The 23067-nt window shown below is 45.8% G+C and overlaps 1 protein-coding gene across 1 annotated transcript in view; it reads left to right on the top strand.

Annotated features, from left to right (window-relative positions):
* The window catches only part of LOC132987190 (titin-like), a 169636-nt gene that overhangs the window by 87758 nt on the left and 58811 nt on the right, over window positions 1-23067 (top strand). Inside the window, exons 136-183 of the mRNA XM_061054087.1 lie at window positions 91-242; window positions 1136-1283; window positions 1386-1563; window positions 1656-1777; window positions 2536-2823; window positions 2959-3255; window positions 3357-3543; window positions 3649-3764; window positions 3885-4184; window positions 4680-4979; window positions 5173-5278; window positions 5448-5644; window positions 5735-6043; window positions 6128-6406; window positions 6694-6993; window positions 7134-7436; window positions 7566-7762; window positions 7847-8030; window positions 8636-8938; window positions 9094-9393; window positions 9510-9628; window positions 9726-9903; window positions 10155-10439; window positions 10770-11063; window positions 11163-11462; window positions 11578-11759; window positions 12001-12130; window positions 12219-12409; window positions 12885-13314; window positions 13502-13807; window positions 14005-14186; window positions 14275-14404; window positions 14571-14722; window positions 14804-14951; window positions 15229-15394; window positions 16888-17039; window positions 17455-17751; window positions 18017-18316; window positions 18568-18882; window positions 18962-19110; window positions 19229-19379; window positions 19514-19795; window positions 19884-20186; window positions 20435-20737; window positions 21319-21600; window positions 22038-22225; window positions 22351-22462; window positions 22640-22942. Of these exons, the coding sequence (XP_060910070.1) occupies window positions 91-242; window positions 1136-1283; window positions 1386-1563; window positions 1656-1777; window positions 2536-2823; window positions 2959-3255; window positions 3357-3543; window positions 3649-3764; window positions 3885-4184; window positions 4680-4979; window positions 5173-5278; window positions 5448-5644; window positions 5735-6043; window positions 6128-6406; window positions 6694-6993; window positions 7134-7436; window positions 7566-7762; window positions 7847-8030; window positions 8636-8938; window positions 9094-9393; window positions 9510-9628; window positions 9726-9903; window positions 10155-10439; window positions 10770-11063; window positions 11163-11462; window positions 11578-11759; window positions 12001-12130; window positions 12219-12409; window positions 12885-13314; window positions 13502-13807; window positions 14005-14186; window positions 14275-14404; window positions 14571-14722; window positions 14804-14951; window positions 15229-15394; window positions 16888-17039; window positions 17455-17751; window positions 18017-18316; window positions 18568-18882; window positions 18962-19110; window positions 19229-19379; window positions 19514-19795; window positions 19884-20186; window positions 20435-20737; window positions 21319-21600; window positions 22038-22225; window positions 22351-22462; window positions 22640-22942 (10896 nt within the window). The remainder of the gene's footprint in view (window positions 1-90; window positions 243-1135; window positions 1284-1385; window positions 1564-1655; window positions 1778-2535; window positions 2824-2958; window positions 3256-3356; window positions 3544-3648; window positions 3765-3884; window positions 4185-4679; window positions 4980-5172; window positions 5279-5447; window positions 5645-5734; window positions 6044-6127; window positions 6407-6693; window positions 6994-7133; window positions 7437-7565; window positions 7763-7846; window positions 8031-8635; window positions 8939-9093; window positions 9394-9509; window positions 9629-9725; window positions 9904-10154; window positions 10440-10769; window positions 11064-11162; window positions 11463-11577; window positions 11760-12000; window positions 12131-12218; window positions 12410-12884; window positions 13315-13501; window positions 13808-14004; window positions 14187-14274; window positions 14405-14570; window positions 14723-14803; window positions 14952-15228; window positions 15395-16887; window positions 17040-17454; window positions 17752-18016; window positions 18317-18567; window positions 18883-18961; window positions 19111-19228; window positions 19380-19513; window positions 19796-19883; window positions 20187-20434; window positions 20738-21318; window positions 21601-22037; window positions 22226-22350; window positions 22463-22639; window positions 22943-23067) is intronic.

The raw sequence follows: 23067 nt of genomic DNA, 5'->3' as shown, positions 1-23067 counted from the left end.
AATGATTTCTCTCAATTCATAAAAAAATCAATATCAATAAAATATGACAACTTTAAAGTCTCAATATGTTTGGTACATTTATTATCCCAGCATGCCCCAGTGCTCCCAAGGACTTCAAAGTGGCTGAGGTGACCAGACGTCATGTCCACATGATGTGGGAGGTCCCCGAGCACGATGGAGGAAGTCCAGTCACCCACTACCAGATAGAGAAGAGAGAGGTGTCCCGTAAGACCTGGGCCAAGGTACATGTGACACTTTAGATCCAATGATTCACACATGAATGAACACCCCACCAGAAGAAAAATCAAGAACTGAATTTGCTCAGAAAATATTGATTGGTGTTACGGTTTAAAGAATGACCGTGTTAACTGGTGACTTTCAGTTGAATGTGTCTTTGGTTGTCATAGTTACAGACGTATATGATGCAATTTTTTACTGTACAATAAAAAACTAAACAAAGTGACATTCGTTAGGACACTTTCTCTCTTCTACAACTGTTTTTACCACGGTTCAGTCAGCTAAAAGTCACCAATTAACATGGTCACTCTTTAAACCGCAACACCAGTGTTATAAAAAACAACAGAATCATCATCTTTGTATAAAGTCAGTAGATGTGAGTCCTTCAGAGGCCATGAGGACTTAGACAACTCTAAATAATAGAAACTGTTTTCATTTATCAACACAGGAAGTACCTTTATATAGGTCAAACAGCATTTCACAATAAAAGCACCCGGGGCAGAGAAGGGGCTTTTGGGCTTGTTAATCCATAAACTCTCTAAAGTACAAGGGGTGCTATGCTCTAACTCAGGTTGTCCTTGATCCATCTGACCATGTAAGAGCAGAGTTTGGATGTTAACAGACCTGAATTTACTGGAAGTTAAAGATTTGTATATAGTAACATCCACTTCAAAAATTAATAAATAAATGAACACTGATAATTAATGGGTTAACAGACGTGTGCCATGCTCTGGTACCAGGACGTGACATATTAAGGGAATAAAGTTTCACATAAAACTAGTTTAGGGCCTCATGCTGACAAAAACCAAATGAAACCCTCAAACTGTTGCTGAAATTAAGAGGATTTAGATACACAGGTTTTCTGTGTCTTAAACTATTGCCATGGGTTTTCTTACAGGTGGCAACTGGTGTTCTGGACCTGGAGCACACAGTTACAGATGTGATTGAAGGAAAGGAGTATCTGTTCAGTGTCACGGCCTGCAACAAGTGTGGACCAGGAGAGCCGGCGTACATTGATGAGCCCATCAACGTGTCCTCTCCTGCCAGTGAGTCTTGATTCTGTTCTGAGAAAAACTGAAGTGACATTGTCAGATCAGAGATGAACACAGAGATGATTCTGTCCTTAAACTCACCTTCTTTCTCTCCAGCTGTTCCTGATCCTCCTGAGAACCTGAAATGGCGAGATAAGAGTGGCAAGACCATCTTCCTGTCTTGGGAGCCTCCCAAGTACGATGGTGGAGCCCCACTCAAAGGTTACGTGGTGGACAAATGTCAGCGTGGCACAGACAAGTGGGAACCCTGTGGTGACCCCATCCCTGAACTGAAGTTAGTATTTAGTGATGTGATTGTACAACACTTGAATGTGTCTGGCTCTGTATTTGAGTTCAGTTGTATCTAAAATGTATTTTTGCTCCTAGGTTCCAGGTACAGGGCCTGATCGAGGGCCAGTGGTATGCATACAGAGTCCGAGCTTTCAACAAGCTGGGAGCCGGCCGACCCTGCAGGGCTACTGATGAGATCCAGGCTGTGGACGCCAGAGGTAGACTGGCACCTTTTCACTTGACCCTCTGGGCTTTAACATTTAGTATAACTGGTACTTAGTTAAACTCGGACTAAGAGCCTTAAGGAGACGTAATGGGACCCAGACTTAAAGGCTTAGAGTCAAGACCAAGAATTATGAAGTAAGGACAAAGAATTATTGTCTCTTGACCAGAAACGAGTGGATCAGGATTAAAGAAAGGAATTGGGTCTAAGGGAAATGTGATTAAGACTAAAACCAAGAGTGATTGGATTTAACCGGTGTTCATTTTGTCAGCTGTTTGAGATTTTGTCTAAGTCGAAAGATAAAAATGCTTATTAGTTTACGTTTAGTCATGCTACTCAGAGAACCGGGTTACAAAAGTAACCTAACGTTGTCATGTGAGTTCTCGCTCTGCACTAAACTGAGAGCTCCTCCTGCACACTGCCTGACACTTCTCCTCTCTCCTGCTTGTGTTTTTACGCACAGATAACACTTTTAAATGTCTGACAGACCCCCAAAAAACATTTTAGTTCCGTCTCGTCTCATAAAGGAAAACAAATCTTATTTATCCTCAGAGTTTTTATCATCAAAGATCTATTTTAGCTCTTAATTGTCTCCTCTTCTTCATGTAAAATAGGTGATTGACAAACTTTTATTGTCATCCATCTGTTAACAGAATTAACTCTGGATTCAGGGAGATTGTATGAAGTGTAATTTATCAAATCATTCCCTCCTCTTTTCCTCTCTCTGACATTTATCTTTGAAAAACCCTGCAGAGCCTCCAGAGATCCAGCTGGATGTGAAGCTGCTGGCAGGTCTGACCGCCAGGGCTGGAACCAAGATTGAGCTTCCAGCTGATGTCATTGGAAAGCCTGACCCCAGGGTGAAGTGGACCAAGGCCGACCAGGTCCTGCGTGCCGATGACCGCATCACCATCGACACCCAGCCTGGACACTCCAAGCTGTCCATTGGAAACACCACCAGAGGAGACACCGCCACCTACATTATCGAGGCAGTCAATGCCTGTGGGCGCGCTACTGCAACTATCGATGTCAACATTCTAGGTACACAATGGACAAACAAAATCTGCCATAAAATACCATATTTGTATTTAAGCTTATCTGAAGCTTTGAAATTTTAATTGGTCCTCCTGAAACTGAGACTTTGCCAAACTGGCTGTTTTCTCTCTTCCTCCTCAGACAAGCCCAGCCCTCCAGCTGCCTTCGATATCTCTGAGATCACCAACGAGTCCTGTTTCCTGGCGTGGAACCCTCCCAGGGACGATGGTGGCTCGCCAATCACCAACTACATCGTAGAGAGTCGACAGACAGACAAAGAGGAGTGGGTGAAGCTATCAGCCACTGTGAAACACACCACCTTCAAGGCCTGCAAGCTCACAGCATTGAAGGAGTACATCTTCAGAATCAGCGCTGAGAACCAATACGGCATTGGAGAGCCCGCCGAACATGCACCAATCATTGCCAAATATTCCTTTGGTAAATTTTATTGTCACTATCTATGAAATTTGACTGACTTGATCCACAATGGTAAAATCTAAATATGTTATTGTCATCATATCACTTCCCCCAACCTTCAGATCCTCCTGGTCCTCCAACAAGAGTCACTCCCTCCGAAATCGCCAAGGATGCAGTGACTCTGACCTGGTTCGAGCCGGATGAGGATGGTGGTAGCCCCATCACAGGATACTGGGTCGAGAAGTTCGATCCAGAGAGCGACAAGTGGATCAGATGCAACAAGCTGCCAATCAAGGACACCACCTTCAGGTAACGACATCGGTCAAATAACAAGAATATGGATAAATCACTGGAACTGGAAGAGTTTGTATGTGAAGGAAAGATGTGTTTTAAAGCTGCTGTCATGTCCTGCAGGGTGAAGGGACTCCCCACCAAGAAGAAGTACCGCTTCAGGGTTCTGGCTGAGAATCTGGCTGGACCGGGAAATCCCAGCGTAGAGACAGATCCCGTCCTCATCAAAGACCCGATTGGTCAGTCATATATCAATGTTTTCATCTGCAGGTTCATTGTAATCATTGAGTTGATGAAGTTTTTAAAGATTAGAATTCCATTTGCGTTATCTGTAATGATAACACTGTAACATTCTTCAGATCCTCCATGGGCTCCTGGCAAACCTTCCATCAGGGATGTGGGTAAGACCACCGCCCAGCTGGCATGGACCAGGCCAGAGCACGATGGTGGTGCAAAGATCGAAGGCTACATCATCGAGTTCCAGAAGACAGGCAGCGAGGAGTGGATACGCATCGCAGAGGATGTTCCACAGACTGAGCACCATCTGACGGGCCTGATGGAGAAGCAGGAGTACTCGTTCAGGGTCAAGGCTGTCAACAAGGCCGGAGAGAGCGAACCCAGCGAGCCCAGTGAGCCTGTGGTCTGCAAGGAGAGGCTCTGTAAGTCCAATGGGGGTGACTGGGAGAAGGCTCTGTCTTAAAGTATTATTGTCATAGTCGCAATCAATTTACCTTTAAAATGTATAGTTGAATTATTGTGTCCCTAACACCATTTTTAAAGTTCATCCAGAAAGCTTTAATATCAGATGAATAGACAGAAGCTATAACAGTCAAATAATTTGATCAATTCATACATTTAATCAATACATTAGACCTAAACAAAGGTCTTAAATAAAAGTGTACTCAGATCAAGCAAAGCTGGTGTTGTTTAAAGCTCCATATTCAAAGATAGTCACTGAAACGGTAGAATACACTGGTAATTGTGCAGGATGATAGACGGATGACTTTTCTGTTGCAGTCTAAATGTAGGTTCACATGTGGCCACACTTTTGTATTCAATGACTCTGAAACATCTTTACTTGTTTGTATTAGGCCCCTTTAAAAATACATCCCTGTACTTTATGTTTAACCACTTCCCTTTGGGATGCCCCACAGATCCTCCGTCCGCTCCTCAGTGGCTGGAGGTGGCCAACATCACCAAGATCAACGCCGACCTGAAGTGGCAGGCTCCGAGCAGTGATGGAGGCTCGCCCATCACTAACTACGTGGTGGAGAAGAGGGATGTGAGGAGGAAGGCCTGGCAGGGTGTGGACACCACGGTCAAGGAGCTGAAGTACACGGTGACTCCTCTTAACGAGGGATCTCTTTATGTGTTCCGCGTCGCCGCTGAAAACGCAGTGGGCATGAGTGAATTCTGTGAGCTGGAGGACGCCGTGCTCGCCAAAGACACTTTCAGTAAGTCTTCAACTGTTACCAGCAGTACTTTTTGATGAACCACTTCCCTTTTCGCTGCTTAATTCACACTGAAGTCAAAATATGGCGAGTGGTTTTACCTTTATCTTAACCTTCATACTACATTCATTCAAAGGTTAAAAATTTTATACACAGTGACCTTAACAATGGTATTGACATTTGTCCTGTTTTTCAGCAACTCCTGGGCCTCCCTATGCCTTGACTGTGGTGGAGGTCACCAAGAGACACGTGGAACTGAAATGGGAAGCTCCTAAGAGTAATGGTGGAAGACCTATAACCAAGTAAGTCATCATCTGAGTGAGAATATGTTCAGCAAAGTACATAGCACTAAAATCTTCCATTCCTGCTTTTCCTGAACTCTGTAAACTTCTGAATAGTACTGGTTTGCACTTTGTGCTGTTTCTGAGAAATAAAATTGAAGAACTAAAACTCTGCCCTTTTGCTTCCAAGGTATGTGATTGAGAAGAAAGAGAAGCTGGGGACTCGCTGGCTGAAATGCTGCAAAACTCCAGACAAACAGACCCAGTTCAAGGTGACAGATGTGGATGAAGGATCTGAGATTCAGTTCCAGGTCCGAGCTGAGAATGAGGCTGGAGTTGGAGATCCAAGTGAACCCACTATGATCCTCACCATTGAGGATGCGACCAGTAAGAGACCAGCAAATGTTGGAATCGAAAACAGATGTATGGCTGCAGACTATTATTTTTAGATCTTCACTTGTTCCGTTCTCTCACCAGGCGCTCCATCTCCTCCTCTGGAAGTGGCCATCCCTGATGCCAGCAGAGAGCACATCAATGTCACCTGGAAGCCTCCTGCCAAAGATGGCGGCTGCCCCATCACCGGCTACCACGTTGAGGTGGCTGAAGCCCGTCCAGAGCTGAAGTGGCTCAGGGTTAACAGCAGACCTATCAAGGAGCTTAATTTCAGGATCAGCGATGGAATCAAACCAGAGAAGAAGTACGTCATCAGAGTCCGCGCCATCAACACTGTAGGTGTTAGCGATCCCTCTGAGATCTCCGACAAGGTCTTCACCAAGGACCCTGACTGTAAGCAGAACTTCAACGGAATCATAAAAACATGCAATAGCTGATAAGAAACCTTGCATAATGTTTCTGTCCTCTCTTCCCAAGGTGCGCCAACCATGAACTTGGAGGCACAGGACGTGGTTGTGGTTGAAGGTGAAAAGCTGCACCTGAACATCCCCTACAGGGCGATCCCAACCCCTAAGATGGTTTGGCAAAAGGACACAGTTGAGTGTAAGGCTGACGACCGGCTTTCTATGACTGTGGAGATGAACAGCGCTCACCTGGAGCTGCTTAAGTGCACACGTGCCGACGCCGGCGCCTATGCCATCACTCTGGAGAACAGTCTGGGAACCGCCACCGGGACTGTCAACGTCAAAGTCATCGGTATGACATCCTTCAAACAACTTTGATCAATGAGGAATCAAGTAAAGCTTCTAGTGGACAATGGAGGAACTGCAGTTTTTGGAATTTCAGCCTTGGAAGTTGCTACTTGTTTAATAAGTTTAAGTTTAGGTTTCACAAATAGTTTCGAATAGATTCTTGCCCTGGGGAAAGCATCAAAAAACACCCCTCAAGCCCAGCTGTCTGTGCTTTTCTTTTGGTCATAATCAAACTAAATCAAACATCAGTCCTCCTTCAACACTTTCTTACTTCCTTTCTTATTCCTGCAGGGCTACCCGGTCAGTGTAAAGACATCATGTCCAGTGAGGTCACCAAGAACTCCTGCAAGATCAGCTGGGAAGCCCCAGAGGATGATGGTGGAACCCCGATTGTAAGCTACACACTGGAGCGCCGTGAAGCCTCCAAAAAGACCTATATACCCGTCATGTCAGGAGAGAACGTCCTGACCTACACCGTCAAAGACCTCTATGTCAACTGTGAGTACTACTTCAGAGTGAAGGCAGTGAACAAGGTCGGAGCCGGAGTGTATATGGAGCTACGCAACGCTGTCATCACAGAGGAAGTCAAACGTGAGTCCTGAACCCTCCAACATGTCCTCTTTTACTTTTTGGGAGATTATTCTTGTAAAGTTATAATTTGGGATGTTTTAAAGATGTAGGATTGTATATTTCACCAAAAACTTAATTCGCAAATTATAATGTATCCACAGAGAAACCAGACCCCCCAATCCAGGTGGAGGCTCAAGACCCCTCATCCAAGTCCATCACAGTCACCTGGAAGGCTCCAGACTACGATGGTGGATGTCCCATTCAGGGTTACATCGTGGAGAAGATGGAGAAAGACGGCGACCGCTACGAGAGGGTCACCCCGAGCCTGGTGCCTGGTTTCTCACACGTGGTGAGCGGCCTGACGGAGGACGTGGAGTACCAATTCAGGGTCCGCGCTGAAAACGCGGCAGGAGTCAGCGAGCCATCACGCAGCACGCAGATGATGAAGGCCGCAGATCCTGTCGGTAAGAAGAAAGACATAAACTTTAAAGTCATTTATCCATCAAAAATCCAAAGAAAGAAAAAACACTTACGTTAACATGTGGAACCCGTTTTGACCTTATGACCCCTCATAACACTGCTTCTGTTTTCAGAAAAACCAAAGGTCACCCTCCACGCTCGTGTGCAGTCTGGTCTGTGCATCAAGAAGGGCGAGGAGATCCGCATCGACGCCTACATCTCGGGCTCGCCGTATCCAAAAGTCACCTGGCTGAAGAACAACGAGGATGTCACCAAAGAGCCCACCAAGAAAGTCGTCCCAGTAATGAAGAAGAAGAAGACCAAGTCCAAGGTTTGTCCTCAGAGAGAGACCAGAGTGTGAAACTCGTATTTTGTACTTCTCCTCTAATTCACTTTCATGTCATGCTCCCCTCAGGTTCCTGAACCAGAGCCGGTGTACGTGACACCCCTTCATGAGCGTCTGGGACTGGACCAAACCAAGAGAGGTCAGACGGTCCTGATGATCCGTGACGCCATCAGAGTCGACCACGGAGAGTTCACCATCCAGGTGGAGAATACACACGGAGTCGCCACCGCCTCCTGCACCGTCAATGTGCTCGGTAGGTTTCCATGTATAAAAACGGATGTTTGATGTTAGTTGTGTGCTGGATTTACAACTGCCTTTTGAACATTTTGACTGAAATATATAAAGGAAAGGACTTTATGACCAAGAGTTTTTGGATATTTTTGATAAATTAATAAAAATGAAGATCATCCAAAGGTTGAATCAAGAACCTTTCCCGTCCCTTCCCTTCCCTTCCCAAAGTCTTCTTCAGTTCTAAACTGACTAAGGAAGATGATGACGGTTGTTTGGTCAAAAAGGAGTCGTTAACCTCTTTAGTCATTCTGTTGTGACTCTCTTTACAATAATGTCAAGGAACCAAATGACTCAGTTAATGACTTCCATGTCATTAACTCTACAACTCTTCCATGCTTGTGTAAACAAGCATTAGCATACTAATGGCCTTCGGAGGTTCATACTGTAGAACTCTGAAGCCTTTCAGGTAAGAGATGAAACAACTTAAAGAAAGTCCAGATTCCTTTTGGATCCAGTTTTGAGTTACCATGACATGGATGGTTGAAAATTAACAGACATGAAAGAACATTGTAAATCTTCGTCACCTCCTCAGATTAAATTCAAACTTTGACCTCTGTCCTGCCTCAGACAAACCCGGCGCTCCGATCAACTTCACCTTTGATGAGGTCAGAAACACGTCTTGCATCTGTAACTGGGAGCCTCCAGAGGACGACGGAGGCAGTGAGATCCTGAACTACATCCTGGAGAAGAAGGATAACAAGAACAAGGAGGTTGACTGGATCACCGTCACCGCCACCCTGAAGGGCACCAGCTGCCCCATTACCAAACTCATCGAGGGGAAGGAGTACATCTTCAGGGTCACCGCTGAGAACAAGTACGGCGTCGGGCCACCGTGCATCTCCGAGCCGCTCGTTGCCAAGAATCAGTTCGGTAAGATTAAACAGGAAGGAAATGAAAGCTAAACTTATATATATGTTTGTTTTTCAAAATGTCGCCAAACCTTGACAGAAAAGTTCTAGATTCAAAAAAACCCAGTGGCTGTGTCAGGAATGACAAGCTGTATCTCCCTCTGTCCTCCCCCACAGATCCTCCCGATGCTCCCAACACTCCCAGAGTCCGTGAGGTGACGGCGAGCTCCGCCCACATCTCTTGGCAAGAGCCGAAGGATAACGGCAGCCCGATCCTGGGCTACTGGATCGAGAGGAAAGAAGTGAACAGCAAACACTGGACCAGAGTGAACCGCGCCCTCCTCAACTCTCTGGAGGTGAAGGTCAGCGGCCTGATGGAGGGACTCACCTACATTTTCAGAGTGTGTGCTGAGAACCTGGCCGGGCCCGGGCCCTTCAGCGAGCCCACAGAACGCATCGTGGCCATGGACGCCATCTGTAAGTCCTTCAGTCCTATTGATCAAACTGTGACAAAGTGTTTTTTTTCAATGTGAGTGCATATTTCTTTCATCACAAGATTAACAGGTCCCTTTCTGTCCCCCCTCTTCTCACAGTGCCTCCTGGTCCCCCCACTCCATGGATTGTGGACACAGGGAAGGACTTTGTGATCGTGGCCTGGAAGCCTCCACTGTACAACGGAGGAGGAGACATCCTGGGATACCATGTCGAGAAGGTACGACACATTCAAACACACTCCTCACGTGACATGAGGATGAACAGAAGTGTTAATCGTTCAGCTGAGATGTTCACCTCGTGTTTCTCGCTCTTAGGTTCTGGCCGGGGAGAAGGAGTGGACTCGCAGCACAGAGTTCAGGTGTAAGGAGCTGACCTACACGGTGACCGGTCTCACAGAGGAAGCAGATTACTACATCCGTGTTGTAGCCGTTAACGACGCCGGACCTGGAGCTCCTGGAGTGACAGAACCTGTTACAGTCAAAGAACCGCAAGGTAGGAACACTTTTAATATCAAGAGGAGAGGAGACAGCTAGGGGTGTTTAAAGGCGTTTTGTAGAATCCTTGTCATGTCACAGCCCGAGTCAGAGACTAGAATACTTCATGATACTTCATACTTCACTTACATGAATATTCAGTTTAGGTTGAATAGATTTGAAAGACATTAAGAAATCTTTAGCAGCTCTATCACAGATCTGAATCCTTTTTATTTATTTTACACTGACTCTTGTTGTTTGTGGTTACAGAAACTCCCGCTGTAGACTTTGATGACTCAGTGAAAAATGGAGTGATGATCAAGGCCGGGGAGTCTCTGAGGCTGCCCGCCATCGTGACTGGACGTCCTCAGCCTGAGGTGAAGTGGTCCAAAGACGAAGCTGACATCGATGCTGAGCGAATGCTTGTTGAGACGGTTGGAAAGAACAGTACTCTGTTCATCAAGAAGGCGGTGAGGGCAGATCACGGAAAGTACAAGATCTCCGGCACCAACAGCAGCGGGACCAAGACGGCCGAGACCAGAGTTGACATCATGGGTGAGTGTTCAATAAATATACATCATCAATGTTCTACCAAATACAAATACCACCTGTTTCACAGACTGATTAACACCTGAAGGTTAAACGTCTCCAGCTGAGAGAGACATTCGTTTCGTCTTTCATGAAATATTTTCTCAGGGAACATTTTCCATGCTCTTCGGAGATATGATTGAAAACTTTCACACATATTTAAGTTAAGCTGAAAACGTTAGAATCTTCCCTCTTCTCCCTAAGAGTAATACGTTTATTTAAACGTATAGAAAGAAAGTAGGACATCTGAGTCCCTGGTACCCAAAAGAATCTGACATCTTTCCTGTGCTTCTGCAGACGTCCCCGGGCCGGTGGTTGACCTGAAGACCGTGACTGTGACGAAGAAGAACATCATCCTCACCTGGTCCGACCCCTTGGACAACGGCGGCAGTGACATCTTTGGCTATGAGGTGCTAAGGAAGGACGCCAAGATGAAGCTTTTCCGCCAACCCATCGAGACGGCATCCTGTAAGTGCGACATCCAGGGCCTGCTGGCCGGAGAGGAGTATGACTTCAGGGTCATCGCCAGGAACAAGTACGGCGACGGAGCTCCTGCCGACCTTGGGCCCATTGTGGCTGAGGATCCAAAAGGTAAATGCATCAAATATGATTGACATACCACATCACATCAGAATTTTAGAAGGGATGATATCAAAGCTCAAACATTCAAAAACTTGACCCATGCTGCAGGTACTCCATCCGCCCCCGAGAAGCTGCACTACACCGACAGAAGCAAGACCACCATCACGCTGGCGTGGCAGCCTCCACGCACTGATGGAGGCAGCCCCATCATTGGTTACTATGTGGAAAAGATGAGGTCTGACGGCGCAGAGTTTGAAGTGGCTAACCGCAAGATCTTCACTGAGTGCTGCGGGACCATCGAGAATCTGTCCGAGAACCAGGAGTACCAGTTCCGTGTCAAAGCCGTGAGCGAGGTTGGAGATGGAGATCCCTCCAGGCCAATCAACGCCAAGATCCAGGACGATGAAAGTAAGAAATCAAGCCTGAAATCTGAGTATTTGATAGAAACCTTTTGATTTCAGATTGAATGTGTAGACTCAATGATCGGAAGGCAAAGTTTGAGCGTGCGTTTGTTTGTCCACAGTCTCTCCAGTGATCACCATCTTGAAGTTCTTCAAGAACAACGCCATCAATGTGAAGAAAGGCACGGCCATCGACATCCCGGCTGAGGTGAAGGGTCTTCCTCTGCCCACGCTGCAGTGGATGAAGGATGACGTGTTGATCGAGGAGCCTGACGTAGAGAAGATGACCATGGAGACTGAGGAGGTGGGAACAAATGACCAATCAAACTTTGAGCTCTATGAATGATGCACAGTTTAGTTTTTTTCTCATGTCAGTCACGCTAAAGATCCATTTTTAAAACGCTTTTCATGTTGGTTCTTTATTATCAACTTTGACTCTTTTTTTCTGAAAGTGGTAAATTCTTAATAATCACACGGATTATGCCTGCCGTATGGATTGTTTTTTTATTATTGAATGAATATGGCTCTTGCCTTCTGATCTCCAGGTGAACCGGACGACTGTCAGGTCAAAGATCGCCATCCCAGTAACCATCCGGAGGGACAAAGGCAACTACAAGCTGGTGGCTGAGAACTGTTTCGGAAAAGTTCAGCATGTCATCCCAGTAGAGATCCTCGGTGAGATCTTAAGTTTAGATTTCACTATGTGACAATTACAAGTAAGTCTTTTTCAAAGCATTGATCGTTGACCGTCCTACGTTTTCAGACCGTCCTCTACCTCCGAGAAACATCGTGGTCTCAGACATCAAAGCAGAGTCCTGCTACCTCACCTGGGACGCCCCAGAGGACAACGGAGGCAGCGAGATCACCAACTACATTGTGGAGCGCCGGGATGCCAGCAAGAAGAAGTCCGACTTCGAGGTTCTGACCATCAACCTGATCGACAGGAGATACGGGGTGAGTTTCCTCTGAAAGCACAAGCCATCTGTGGCTTTAAATCAACGCGCTTAAAGAAATCCTCTTATTTGGACAAAATCAAGAAACAGAAACAGAATGAAAACATCTTTATATCTGCTTTTTCTTATTGACTCCACATTCAACACCTGCAGAGATAAATATCTGACCACCTGCAGAGTTAAATATCTGACTCTACCTTTAACACATGCAGAGATAAATATCTGACTCCACCTGCAGGGATAAATATCTGACTCCACCTTCAACAACCTGCAGAGACAAATATCTGACTCTACCTTTAACACATGCAGAGATAAATATCTGACTCCACCTGCAGAGATAAATATCTGATCACCTGCAGAGATAAATATCTGACTCCACCTGCAGAGATAAATATCTGACTCCACCTACAGAGATAAATATCTGACTCCACCCTCAGTGAAAGCTTACACTGTCTGTCCCTGTTCTTTTCTTTCAGGTCTACAAACTGAACCTGAACGGTACCTACCAGTTCAGGATCAAAGCTGAGAACAAGTACGGCGTTAGCGACGGCTGCGACTCAGAGAAAGTCCAGCTACGGGATCCATTTGGCCTCCCAGGACCTCCACGTAATCCCAAAATCATCTCCGCCACAGCGACCACCATGACCCTGACCTGGGATCCTCCTCTGGACAATGGTGGCTCCACTATCCAGGGCTACTGGCTGGAGAAGAGGGAGCGTGGTGCTGTGTACTGGGGGCGGGTCAACCGTGCGCCTGTCACCAAACCAGCTGTGAAGGGTCTGCAGTACACTGTGCTGAAGCTCATCGAAGGAACTGAGTACATGTTCAGGATTTCAGCCTGCAACGCTGCTGGAGTCGGACCGCCCAGCGAGGCCTCAGAGTGTCGCTTTGCTGCTGATCCCTGCAGTGAGTGATTCACCTGAGAGTTTGCTCTGCACAGATTCACTGTGTGTTTTAATGGCGTGGCAGCAACAAAATGTTCCTCAGTGGTCCCTGCCCGACTGGGTTTCCTGTGCATATGTTGTTTTTATGGTTCTTCAGTCATATTAAAGTTTTAAATACTGATCTTTGATGCACTCTGCTCCTCTCTCAGACCCCCCCAGCCCGCCTGGAGCCCCGGAGGTAAAAGACAAGACCAAGAGCAGCATCACGCTCGGCTGGAGCCCGCCAGACAGGGACGGCGGCAGTCCTGTCAAGGGTTACATCATCGAGGTCCACGAGGAGGGCTCTCCTGACTGGAGGAGGGTGAACCCTGCTGACAAGCTCCACCCGTCCACAGAAATCACCGTCCCCGACCTGAAAGAGGGCAAGAAATGCAAGTTTAGGATCTATGCCGTGAATGCAGCCGGAAACTCAGAGCCTGCCAAGACAGGCGACATCTTGGTCCAGGACATCCTGAGTAAGAGAAACCCAGCAGTTTGATTACAGACCAACTGAGACTGTGATACCGCTTTAATTCAGATTATTCTCATAGATCAGACGTTGGTGGTTTCCAATTTGATCTCCACAGGTCCTAATTGATGAAACCAATGAACCTACTTTTCAGGTAGATCTTATAAAACAGATTAGGATCTAAAGCAAGCTCTTTTCTTTCAGTCGAGCCGATGGTGACTCTGGATGTGAGCGCCCACGACCTGCTGAACTGCAGAGCTAGAACGACCATCAGGATCCCTGCCACCATCACAGGACGACCCATTCCCAAAGTCACCTGGACATTCGACGGAACCGCTGAGACCGAGAAAAAGAACGAGCTGCACACACTGCCTGTTGACTCCGAGGTCAGAGCGCTCTCACGCTTTACGGGCTATAAAACGTAAACTAATATTTAAACTTTATTTCTAACATGATGGTGGCCTTTCCTTTCAGATCCACTCCACTGACACCACATCTGTGATCGTGATCCCAGAGAGTCAACTGAGCCACAGCGGTCGTTACATCATCAACGCTGAGAGTCCTGCTGGACACAAAGTGGTCAAAGTCAGAGTCAACGTGCTCGGTACGGAAACATAGATGCGTCATTAAACATGTTATACAGACCACAGGATGTGCTTAAAATATTTACAATACATCGTAATAAAAATACCAAGATGGTTAAAGACGAAAGACATCAGTCAGAGTATCGCCGTGCATGTACTGCTCTGATGTTGCTTTCATGATTGCAGACCTGCCTGGACCTCCCAGAGACCTTAAGGTCAGCGACATTACAAGGGGAACCTGCCGACTCACCTGGAAACCTCCTGAGTGTGACGGAGGAGAGAGAGTAAAGAGCTACTTCATCGAGAGGAAGGCAGTGGATGGCAAAGCCTGGACCAAGGTAACCCCCCACCCCCACTGCAGCTTTCAGGTAACCTTGCAGTATCAGGACCCTACCCTAACCTTGATCTGTTTCTTTCAGGTTAACCCCGCCTGTGCTGCCCAGTCCCTGGTGGTTCCAGACCTGATCAACGGTCAGGAGTACCTGTTCCGCATCAAAGCTGAGAACTGCTTTGGTTTCGGTCCGTTTGTGGAGACCCCTGAAGGAACCAGAGCCAGAGATCCGATCCGTACGTCCACTCTCTTTATTATCTGTTCTCCAGTTTTCTGCTGGCTGTCAGCCAACAAACCTGCTCCGACCCTTCATCATTTGTCTTGTTTAGAATGTGTTTTTCTGTACCATGGCAGAGACATTTATGATAGTGACTTATTTACTTGCAACAAGCACTACGATGTACATGTATGTTTTAGAAAAGCCAAGTAGAGGTGACATATTTCCCACATACAGGACTTCAAAAGAAAAGTCAATCTTTCTTTTTAAAGCACATTGATCTTTTGTTTCTGCAGATCCTCCTGATCCTCCAACAAGGCTGAAGATCCAGAGCGTGAGGAAAGGCACCGTGACTCTGACATGGAAGGCTCCAAAGAACGATGGCGGTTCACCCGTCACCCACTACAGTGTCGACCTGCTCTGCTGGGAAGCAAGTAGTTCCCAGAAAGAGTCCTGGAGGAGGTAAACTTTCTACTCAGAGGTCTTTATGACTCCACTGCTTACTGCAAGCTGACCTGAGGAGTCAAGCTCAAGTCCATATAACAATATGTATTTACAATAGAAACACATCAAACTGTGACCCTTCATTGCTACACCCTTAGACAACAGCTAAATGTTTTTTAAACTTTTCAATGTGTCTACAATAAGCTCACCAAATATGGAGTCGATCCAATGAAACTTCAATCAAATAGGAAATCTGTAAATCGCCCTTGGTTAGAAATTCAAAGGTCACATATCCTCCTCCTCTTCAACCAGTGTAATTAAGTCTCAGAGCTCCTCAAAACATGTGTGTGAAGTTTATTGTTCTAAATCCACTCTGCTCCTGTATTTGATCATGCCTATAAACCCCTCTATTTCAGCCCTGCTCAGATCAGGCTGTTTCTGTGTCTGTAGCTTTAAATGTAAATGAGCTGTGTCTGACTATGCCCCCTCTCTGGAAGGGTTTGGGTGTCTTGGGCTTTCTCGCTCCATGCCCTACTGTTTACAGTCAGAAGGCAGACTCAGAGGGCAGATCAAACACCTAGCTGTGGGAGAGTCACCTACCTGGGGGAGGGGTTACTGCCCTTTGTGATGTCATGAAGGGAAAATCTCCAAACGGCCTGTTTGAGCACACATTTTCTGAAAAGTGGAGCGGGTAAAAGATGGAGAGGATGGACTTTTCTCATCATTGGGGGGTTTGTAGACAGACTAGAGACACATATTAGAGTTAGAGAAACATGGTGAAGTGGATTTTGAATAATATGTGACGTTTAACTCAAATGGCTGACTTCCTTTTTGTTTTTTAACCATGACAATGAGAGACTGGGTCTGGACATGATACACATGCTTACTGATTTTCATGCAAGTACATTAAACCCACTGAAGGGGCTAAGTTTAAGGGGGTGCTGTGGAGTCATTTTCTGACACATTCTGACAAAGCAGTATCATACGTACATTTCTACCACCTTTGGTTTTTGGTGTATAGTTTGGTGAGTGTAAAACTCCAAATATGCAATTTATAAGGCATAAATAAATAAATAATCATTCTTTGCATTCCAATCATTTCAGTACTCAGGCCCTTATTACAAATAATCCTGTTAGGATGCTTCACTGCTGATTTTGCTGCCCAGCCTGTTTGGGTCTCAGCACTTTGGAACGGGTCTTTCTTTTAGAACAGATCCAGTACCTGTAGACAAAGGATCGGATGTTTGGTGTCAGGTTTTGCATTTCCAAGTAATATTGTTTGTATTTCTCCTGCAATAAAATAGCTCTTTTGGAAACTAAATGAACAGACTGTATCAGCCCTAATGAAATCCTGATACCATCATTGACAGCTCTAGCTGTTATATGTATGATTGTGTATAAACACTAATGTGCATACAGCCAACAGCTCAGTCAACGTTGGCACAATGTTACAGAGGAAGCTCTGAGTGAATTGAGTCACATGGTTTCAGTGAGACTTGTGTGCCCTTTAGGTGTAACAGGAGAGATGTGGACACCACCAGGTTTAAGGTGGAGGACCTGACCGAGGGAGACGAGTGCGAGTTCAGAGTGGTGGCGCATAACGCAGCTGGAGCCAGTCGACCTTCATCCACAGTAGGACCCGTTGTGATCCAGGACCAGACCTGTAAGACCAGAGCGCTCTTATTTAAACGACTATGCAGCTGAATTATGGGAAATGTATGATGTCGTGTTTAAGACTACAAGTCTCTAAGACTATAAGGAAGTCTTCCTTTAATATGAAGACACCAAGAAAGGTTTCTGTTCCAGCTGTAAAGATGTTATCAACCATGAAATTACAAATGAAAGGCCCTAAGCTGTATGATTACACATAATACAACAACGTAACTCACAATTTCATCCTTTTTATACCGACTTTTGCTCATGTTGACCTCTGGGTTAATGTTTGATTCATTCAGTAGTTGTCAAGGTAACGTTCTTGATGTATTTAACCACAATCTTTGCTGCAGTAAATAAATATCGGCCTGTATTCTTTCCTCCAAACATTTGGTAATCAGAAACCTTCTATTATTCCGCTGCAGGCGCTCCTTCCATTGAGCTGAAAGAATTCATGGAGGCGGAACAGGGCTCCGACATCAGCATCGTGGCCAAGATCCGCGGCTGTCCATTCCCCACACTCACCTGGCACAAGGCTCCGCCCCACAAGTCCGATGCCAAGGTGGAGGTTCAATACGACGAGCACATCAACAAGATCGTGTCAGACGACAGCTGCACATTGCTCATCCAGCAGGGCAAACGTCACGACACCGGCCTCTACACTCTGGTGGCGTCCAACAGCCTTGGCAAGGCCTCCAAGGAGATGAGGCTCAATGTGCTCGGTGAGACAAAACTCCAGATGAACAAATGTTTACAGAAACTGAAAGTTAATCAGATTTAACCTAACGTGGAAACTCTTTCAAAGGACATATCAGAAGTTTTGTTTGTAAAGGAAATCAGATAAGACAATTCTAATTGATTTAGTCTAAATCTGTAAAAGCCACATCAAACTGACCAAAGATCATCAGACATCCTAGTGAGGCTCAAACGTAGACCGCGGAGGATTGTGTCTTCTAAGTTGCTTTTCTTTGCTCTTGTTCCTTTAAGGCCGGCCGGGTCCTCCCTCCGCTCCGATTAAGTTTGAAGAGATTGGAGCTGAGAGGATCACGCTGTCCTGGCTGCCACCAAAGGATGACGGTGGATCCAAAGTCACAAACTACGTCATCTGGAGGCGTGTCGCCAACAGGATGACCTGGGTCCCTGTTACCAATGAACCAAAAGACCGTATCTGGACGGTAGAGAACCTGATGGCAGGGCATGAGTATGTGTTCAGGATCATGGCCCAGAACAAGTACGGAGTCGGAGAGCCACTGGACAGCGAGCCTGAGATCGCCCGCAACCTCTTTAGTGAGTCGAGGATTCAAATTAGTTTAATTTTCAGATAAGAATGAAAAATCTAATGTCATATAGTTCTTCAGTTTACCTATAAATAATGCAGCTTCTTCATCATCATTCTTTCTCTTCAAAAGAATCATATTTATACACAAAGTGCATTACAGTGTGTTAATGTGTACAATCAAAGAACAAGTACAGATCCAAGAACATCCCATCTAATCACCCCATTTAATCATCTGACCTAATATTCAACCTTCCTACAGCTGTCCCCGGTCAGTGTGAGAAGCCAACTGTCACCAACGTCAACATGGACTCCATGACAGTTAACTGGGAGGAGCCTGAGGACGATGGTGGCACCCCAATCACTGGCTACTGGCTGGAACGCAAAGAGACCACGGGAAAACGCTGGACTCGTGTCAGTCGTGACCCAATCAGACCCATGGGTATGGGTGAGTCATTTGTGGTTAGCGGACTTATTGAGGGCTCACAGTACCTGTTCAGAGTCTCTGCCATCAACGCTGCCGGAATTGGACTCGCCAGCCCCCCCACTGACCCCTTCTTTGCCAGAGACCCCATTTGTAAGTTCATACACTGAAATCTCACAAGATTTAAATCCACCGAGTAAGATGTTAACTGCCATTATATTTCTTCCTCCAGCCCCGCCCTCTCCTCCGACACCAAAGGTTTCTGATTGGACAAAGTCCACAGTGGACCTGGAGTGGATCCCTCCTTTGAAAGATGGAGGCTCCAAGATCATCGGTTACTGGGTGGAGTACAAGGAGGAGGGTACTGAAGCCTGGGTCAAGGTGAGAGAACCCAATCCTCTTCCTTTGATATCATCACTGATCTTGGGATATGACCCTTGTTTAAGAAATAAATCTTTGCTCTAAAGCAACTTGTTGAACTCCATATTTGTGCTTTCAGGCCAAGGAGACCGAAACCCGAGGCACCCGATTGGTGATCACTGGTCTGAAGACCGGTGGAAAGTACAGGTTCAGGGTGATTGCCTTCAATGCTGCTGGTAACGGAGAGCCAGGAGAAGTCCCAGAGGTGCTTGAGGTCAACGACAGATCCAGTGAGTTGATCTTAAAGTCAAAGAGGGTTACAGTTCACATGAAACCACAGTCTCTCATTAATGAGACCTCTGAGGACATTTGTATTTACCCAGTTGGAACAAGCAGACTTTAAAGTTTACTGCCTTCCCTACAGTTGCTCCTGAGGTCGACCTGGACGCCTCAGTGAAGGAGAGAATGGTGGTCCATGCCGGTGGAGTGATCCGTATCATCGCTTACGTTTCTGGCCAGCCAACCCCTGAGGTGACCTGGGGCAGAGACGGAGCTGCGCTGCCTCCTGAGGCCAAAGTGGAGACGACAGCCATCAGTTCTTCTCTGGTTATCAAACCCTGCATCAGGAAGCACCTCGGCGTCTACACACTGACAGCCAAGAATGCTGGAGGGGAGAAGTCCAAGACGATCACCGTGGAAGTTCTGGGTAAAATACTGTTTTATTTGAAAAGTCACAGCATCCGAAACCTAATGAGTGATCGTATTTATTAAAACCTGTTCTTGTCTTACCTCAGACGTCCCTGGGCCCGTCGGCATTCCTTTAGTTGCAGAGAACCTGAGCACCGACTCCTGCAAACTCAACTGGTTCTTCCCTGAGAATGACGGTGGTTCTCCAATCAGTAACTACATCATTGAGAAACGTGAAGCTGAGCGCAAAGCCTGGACCTCACTGTCCTTCACCGCCAGCAGACAGAACGCTATTTGTCATGGCCTCACCACTGGAAAGTCTTACTTCTTCAGGGTTGCTGCTGAGAACGCCATTGGTGTTGGACCCTTCACCGCAACCGCAGCCGAGATGATCGTCAAGGAACCAATGAGTGAGTTACATCAAACAATCTCTGGCAATTGGAATATTCCTGCTGCAGAGACGTGAGGATTTAGAGTTGATGAAAGAACTGTCACTATAATAATTTTCTCTAATATTGTCTGTTATAAAAGTTTCTACATTCTTCAACAGCTGAATTTTGCAGACAACAGAATAAAACTGCAAATTAAATCACTTAAATTAGTATATAATTTCCCATCCTCAGGTATAAAGAATAACTTGTGTTTGTGCTTCCCCCAGGTGTACCTGACCGCCCTGAGGAACTGGAGGTCACCAAGGTCACCAAAGATTTGATCAGCGTCACATGGAAGGCGCCCAAAAACGATGGTGGTTCAGAGATCACCATGTACATCCTGGAAGCTCGTATGATCGGCAAAGACAAGTACACACGACTGACAAAGGAGACGCTGATGGACAGGAAGTTCACCTATGATGGCCTTAGGGAGGGGGACACCTACGAGTTCAGAGTCATCGCCGTCAATGAAGTTGGACCCAGCAAGCCATCTTTCTGCACCAAACCAATCACCTGCAAGGATGAACTCGGTGAGAATTAACGTCACCAGATGTTTTGTATGCTTGAATCATTTTTAGATTTTTTCTGTCAGTTTCTAACAAAATATCCATGTACATTTCAGAGACCTAAAATAGTGCAGTTTAATTTGGTGTCCTGGTTTTGCCTCAAAAACTGTGTAGATTTTTTCAAGTGGAGAGTAGATAATCTGTAAAATCAGCAACAAACAAGCCAAAACATCTAACTGCAGCAAACAGATCAGCGAAGTCATCCCTGTGGTAGATGACTGGTGTCTGCCTCCAAACATACTTATAAACTGTTTCTAATTGTTCTTCCAATCAGAGAGACAATTTACTATCAATCCATTTAAGACATAATGTGTTTATGTAACAAACACTCCAAAGTCCATACATGTTTTAAATGCATTTTCATCATTGTTGGAAGCCAGATTCATCGATTTAATCTTTTATGTAGAATTAAAAATGATTACACCTTTATATTCAAGACAAGAGGAAGAGACTCCCTGTGCTTGACAAAAATCTGAACTTAAAAACACCAAGTGGTCTGGATATGTCACATGATCAAACTCTGTCTTCACTTTCTGTTTTTATAGAGCCACCAACCATTGAGCTGGATTTCCGTGATAAGATCATTGTCCGTGTGGGAGAGAGCTGCCTGCTGCAGGGCCGTTATACCGGAAAACCTTCCCCATCCATAGCATGGTACAGAGATGATGAGGAGCTGAAGGCCGACAAACATATCATGTTCAAGAACACCCTGACCACCATGTCGCTCGGCCTGATGAAGGCACAGCGTGAGCACAGCGGCAGATATGTGGTGCAGGTAGAGAACAGTACTGGTTCCAGGAAGGGAGTCAGCAACATCATTGTTGTTGGTGAGTAGGCAAAAGTCAAGACAACACGTGTCACTGTAACATCCTTTCACTATTACAGAGTGCTTGTGGCTGAATCAAATTAAAACTATATGTCAAGACTGCAGCACCATCTAAGTCAACCTTTCTTTCTGGCCAGGCTGTGATGATGGATACAGATAGGCAAATGTTTGTAATGTTAAGATACCAGTGTTGATATGTTACCTGTTAGTGTCTGTGCCAATATGATACTTACTGGTTACTGGTTACTGTTTTTAGATAAGCTATAGAAGGGTCTGAGAATAAAAACCTGAGGGACTTCATAAGTAACCATGAATGGCAGAAGCAGACAAAAGAATCCAAAAAAATAGCCGGTTAACTATTAGCTCTTCTGGATAAAGCAAGTATTCTTTTACCCAAGCCTCACAGATTCCTTATTTTGAAACCTTTCTTCCTCGCAGACCGTCCCACCCCTCCTGTTGGCCCTGTGATGTTTGAAGAGGTGCATAGGGAGTTCATGGTCATCTCCTGGAAACCTCCTCTTGACAGTGGTGGCGTTGATGTCTCCAACTACATCATTGAGAAGAGAGACACCAACAGAGACATCTGGACCACGGTGACATCTGCCAACACCAAGACCACATGCAAGGTGGGTCCTGATTCTTTGTCTACCAAATTAATAATAATAAGTAAAACTCAAATGTGCGAGTTGTTTCCCATGAAGCAGATGAGCTGTAGGTCAGGGATATTTATATGTTGTTTTTCTGGCCTTAGATCCCCAAGCTTACAGAGGGCAGGGAGTACATCATGAGGATCTCTGCTGAGAACATGTACGGCATCAGCGACCCTCTGGAGTCCGAGGAGATGAGAGCCAAAGATCTCTTCAGTATGTTCTGCACACACCATGCTGAGTCACATTAAAAATTTCAACAATTTGGTCTCTAATCTTAAGCTTAGTTTTAAGCATTAAAAGATCTTTCTTTAAAATGTCTGCGCAGTAAAAAAAAACGACATCTCTCAGAAACAGCAGTGTTTACCCAGGCTTTCTCCTATCCCTCTGCAGGAGTCCCTGAGGCCCCTGAGATGCCAACAGTTCGGGAGGTGTATGGCACCAACGCCCTGGTTCTTTGGACCCGACCTCGGGATGGCGGAAAGCCCATCACTAACTATATTCTTGAGAAGAAGGAGACAAATGCCAAGAGGTGGTCCAGAGCCACCAGAGACCCGCTTTACCCTAGCACTCAGTACAGGGTCCAGGACCTGGTGGAGGGCTGTGAGTACGAGTTCAGGGTGATGGCTGAGAACGAACTGGGAACCGGAGATCCTAGTGCCCCGTCCCAACCCATCCTTGCCAAGGATCCCATTGGTCAGTGCAACATAAAAACCAGGGTTAATACTTAGGTTATCATGAAGAATAAAATGTTTACTGTTCAGTGAAGATTTTCAGCATTTTAAAGAATTTTTAATAATTGTAATTTAGTTCTTCTAAGT

This window comes from Labrus mixtus, chromosome 13, assembly GCF_963584025.1.
Source record: "Labrus mixtus chromosome 13, fLabMix1.1, whole genome shotgun sequence".
NCBI classification, from domain to species: Eukaryota; Metazoa; Chordata; class Actinopteri; order Labriformes; family Labridae; genus Labrus; species Labrus mixtus.
Note: the sequence above shows the minus strand (reverse complement) of the source record. Positions and strands in the feature narration are given on the sequence as shown.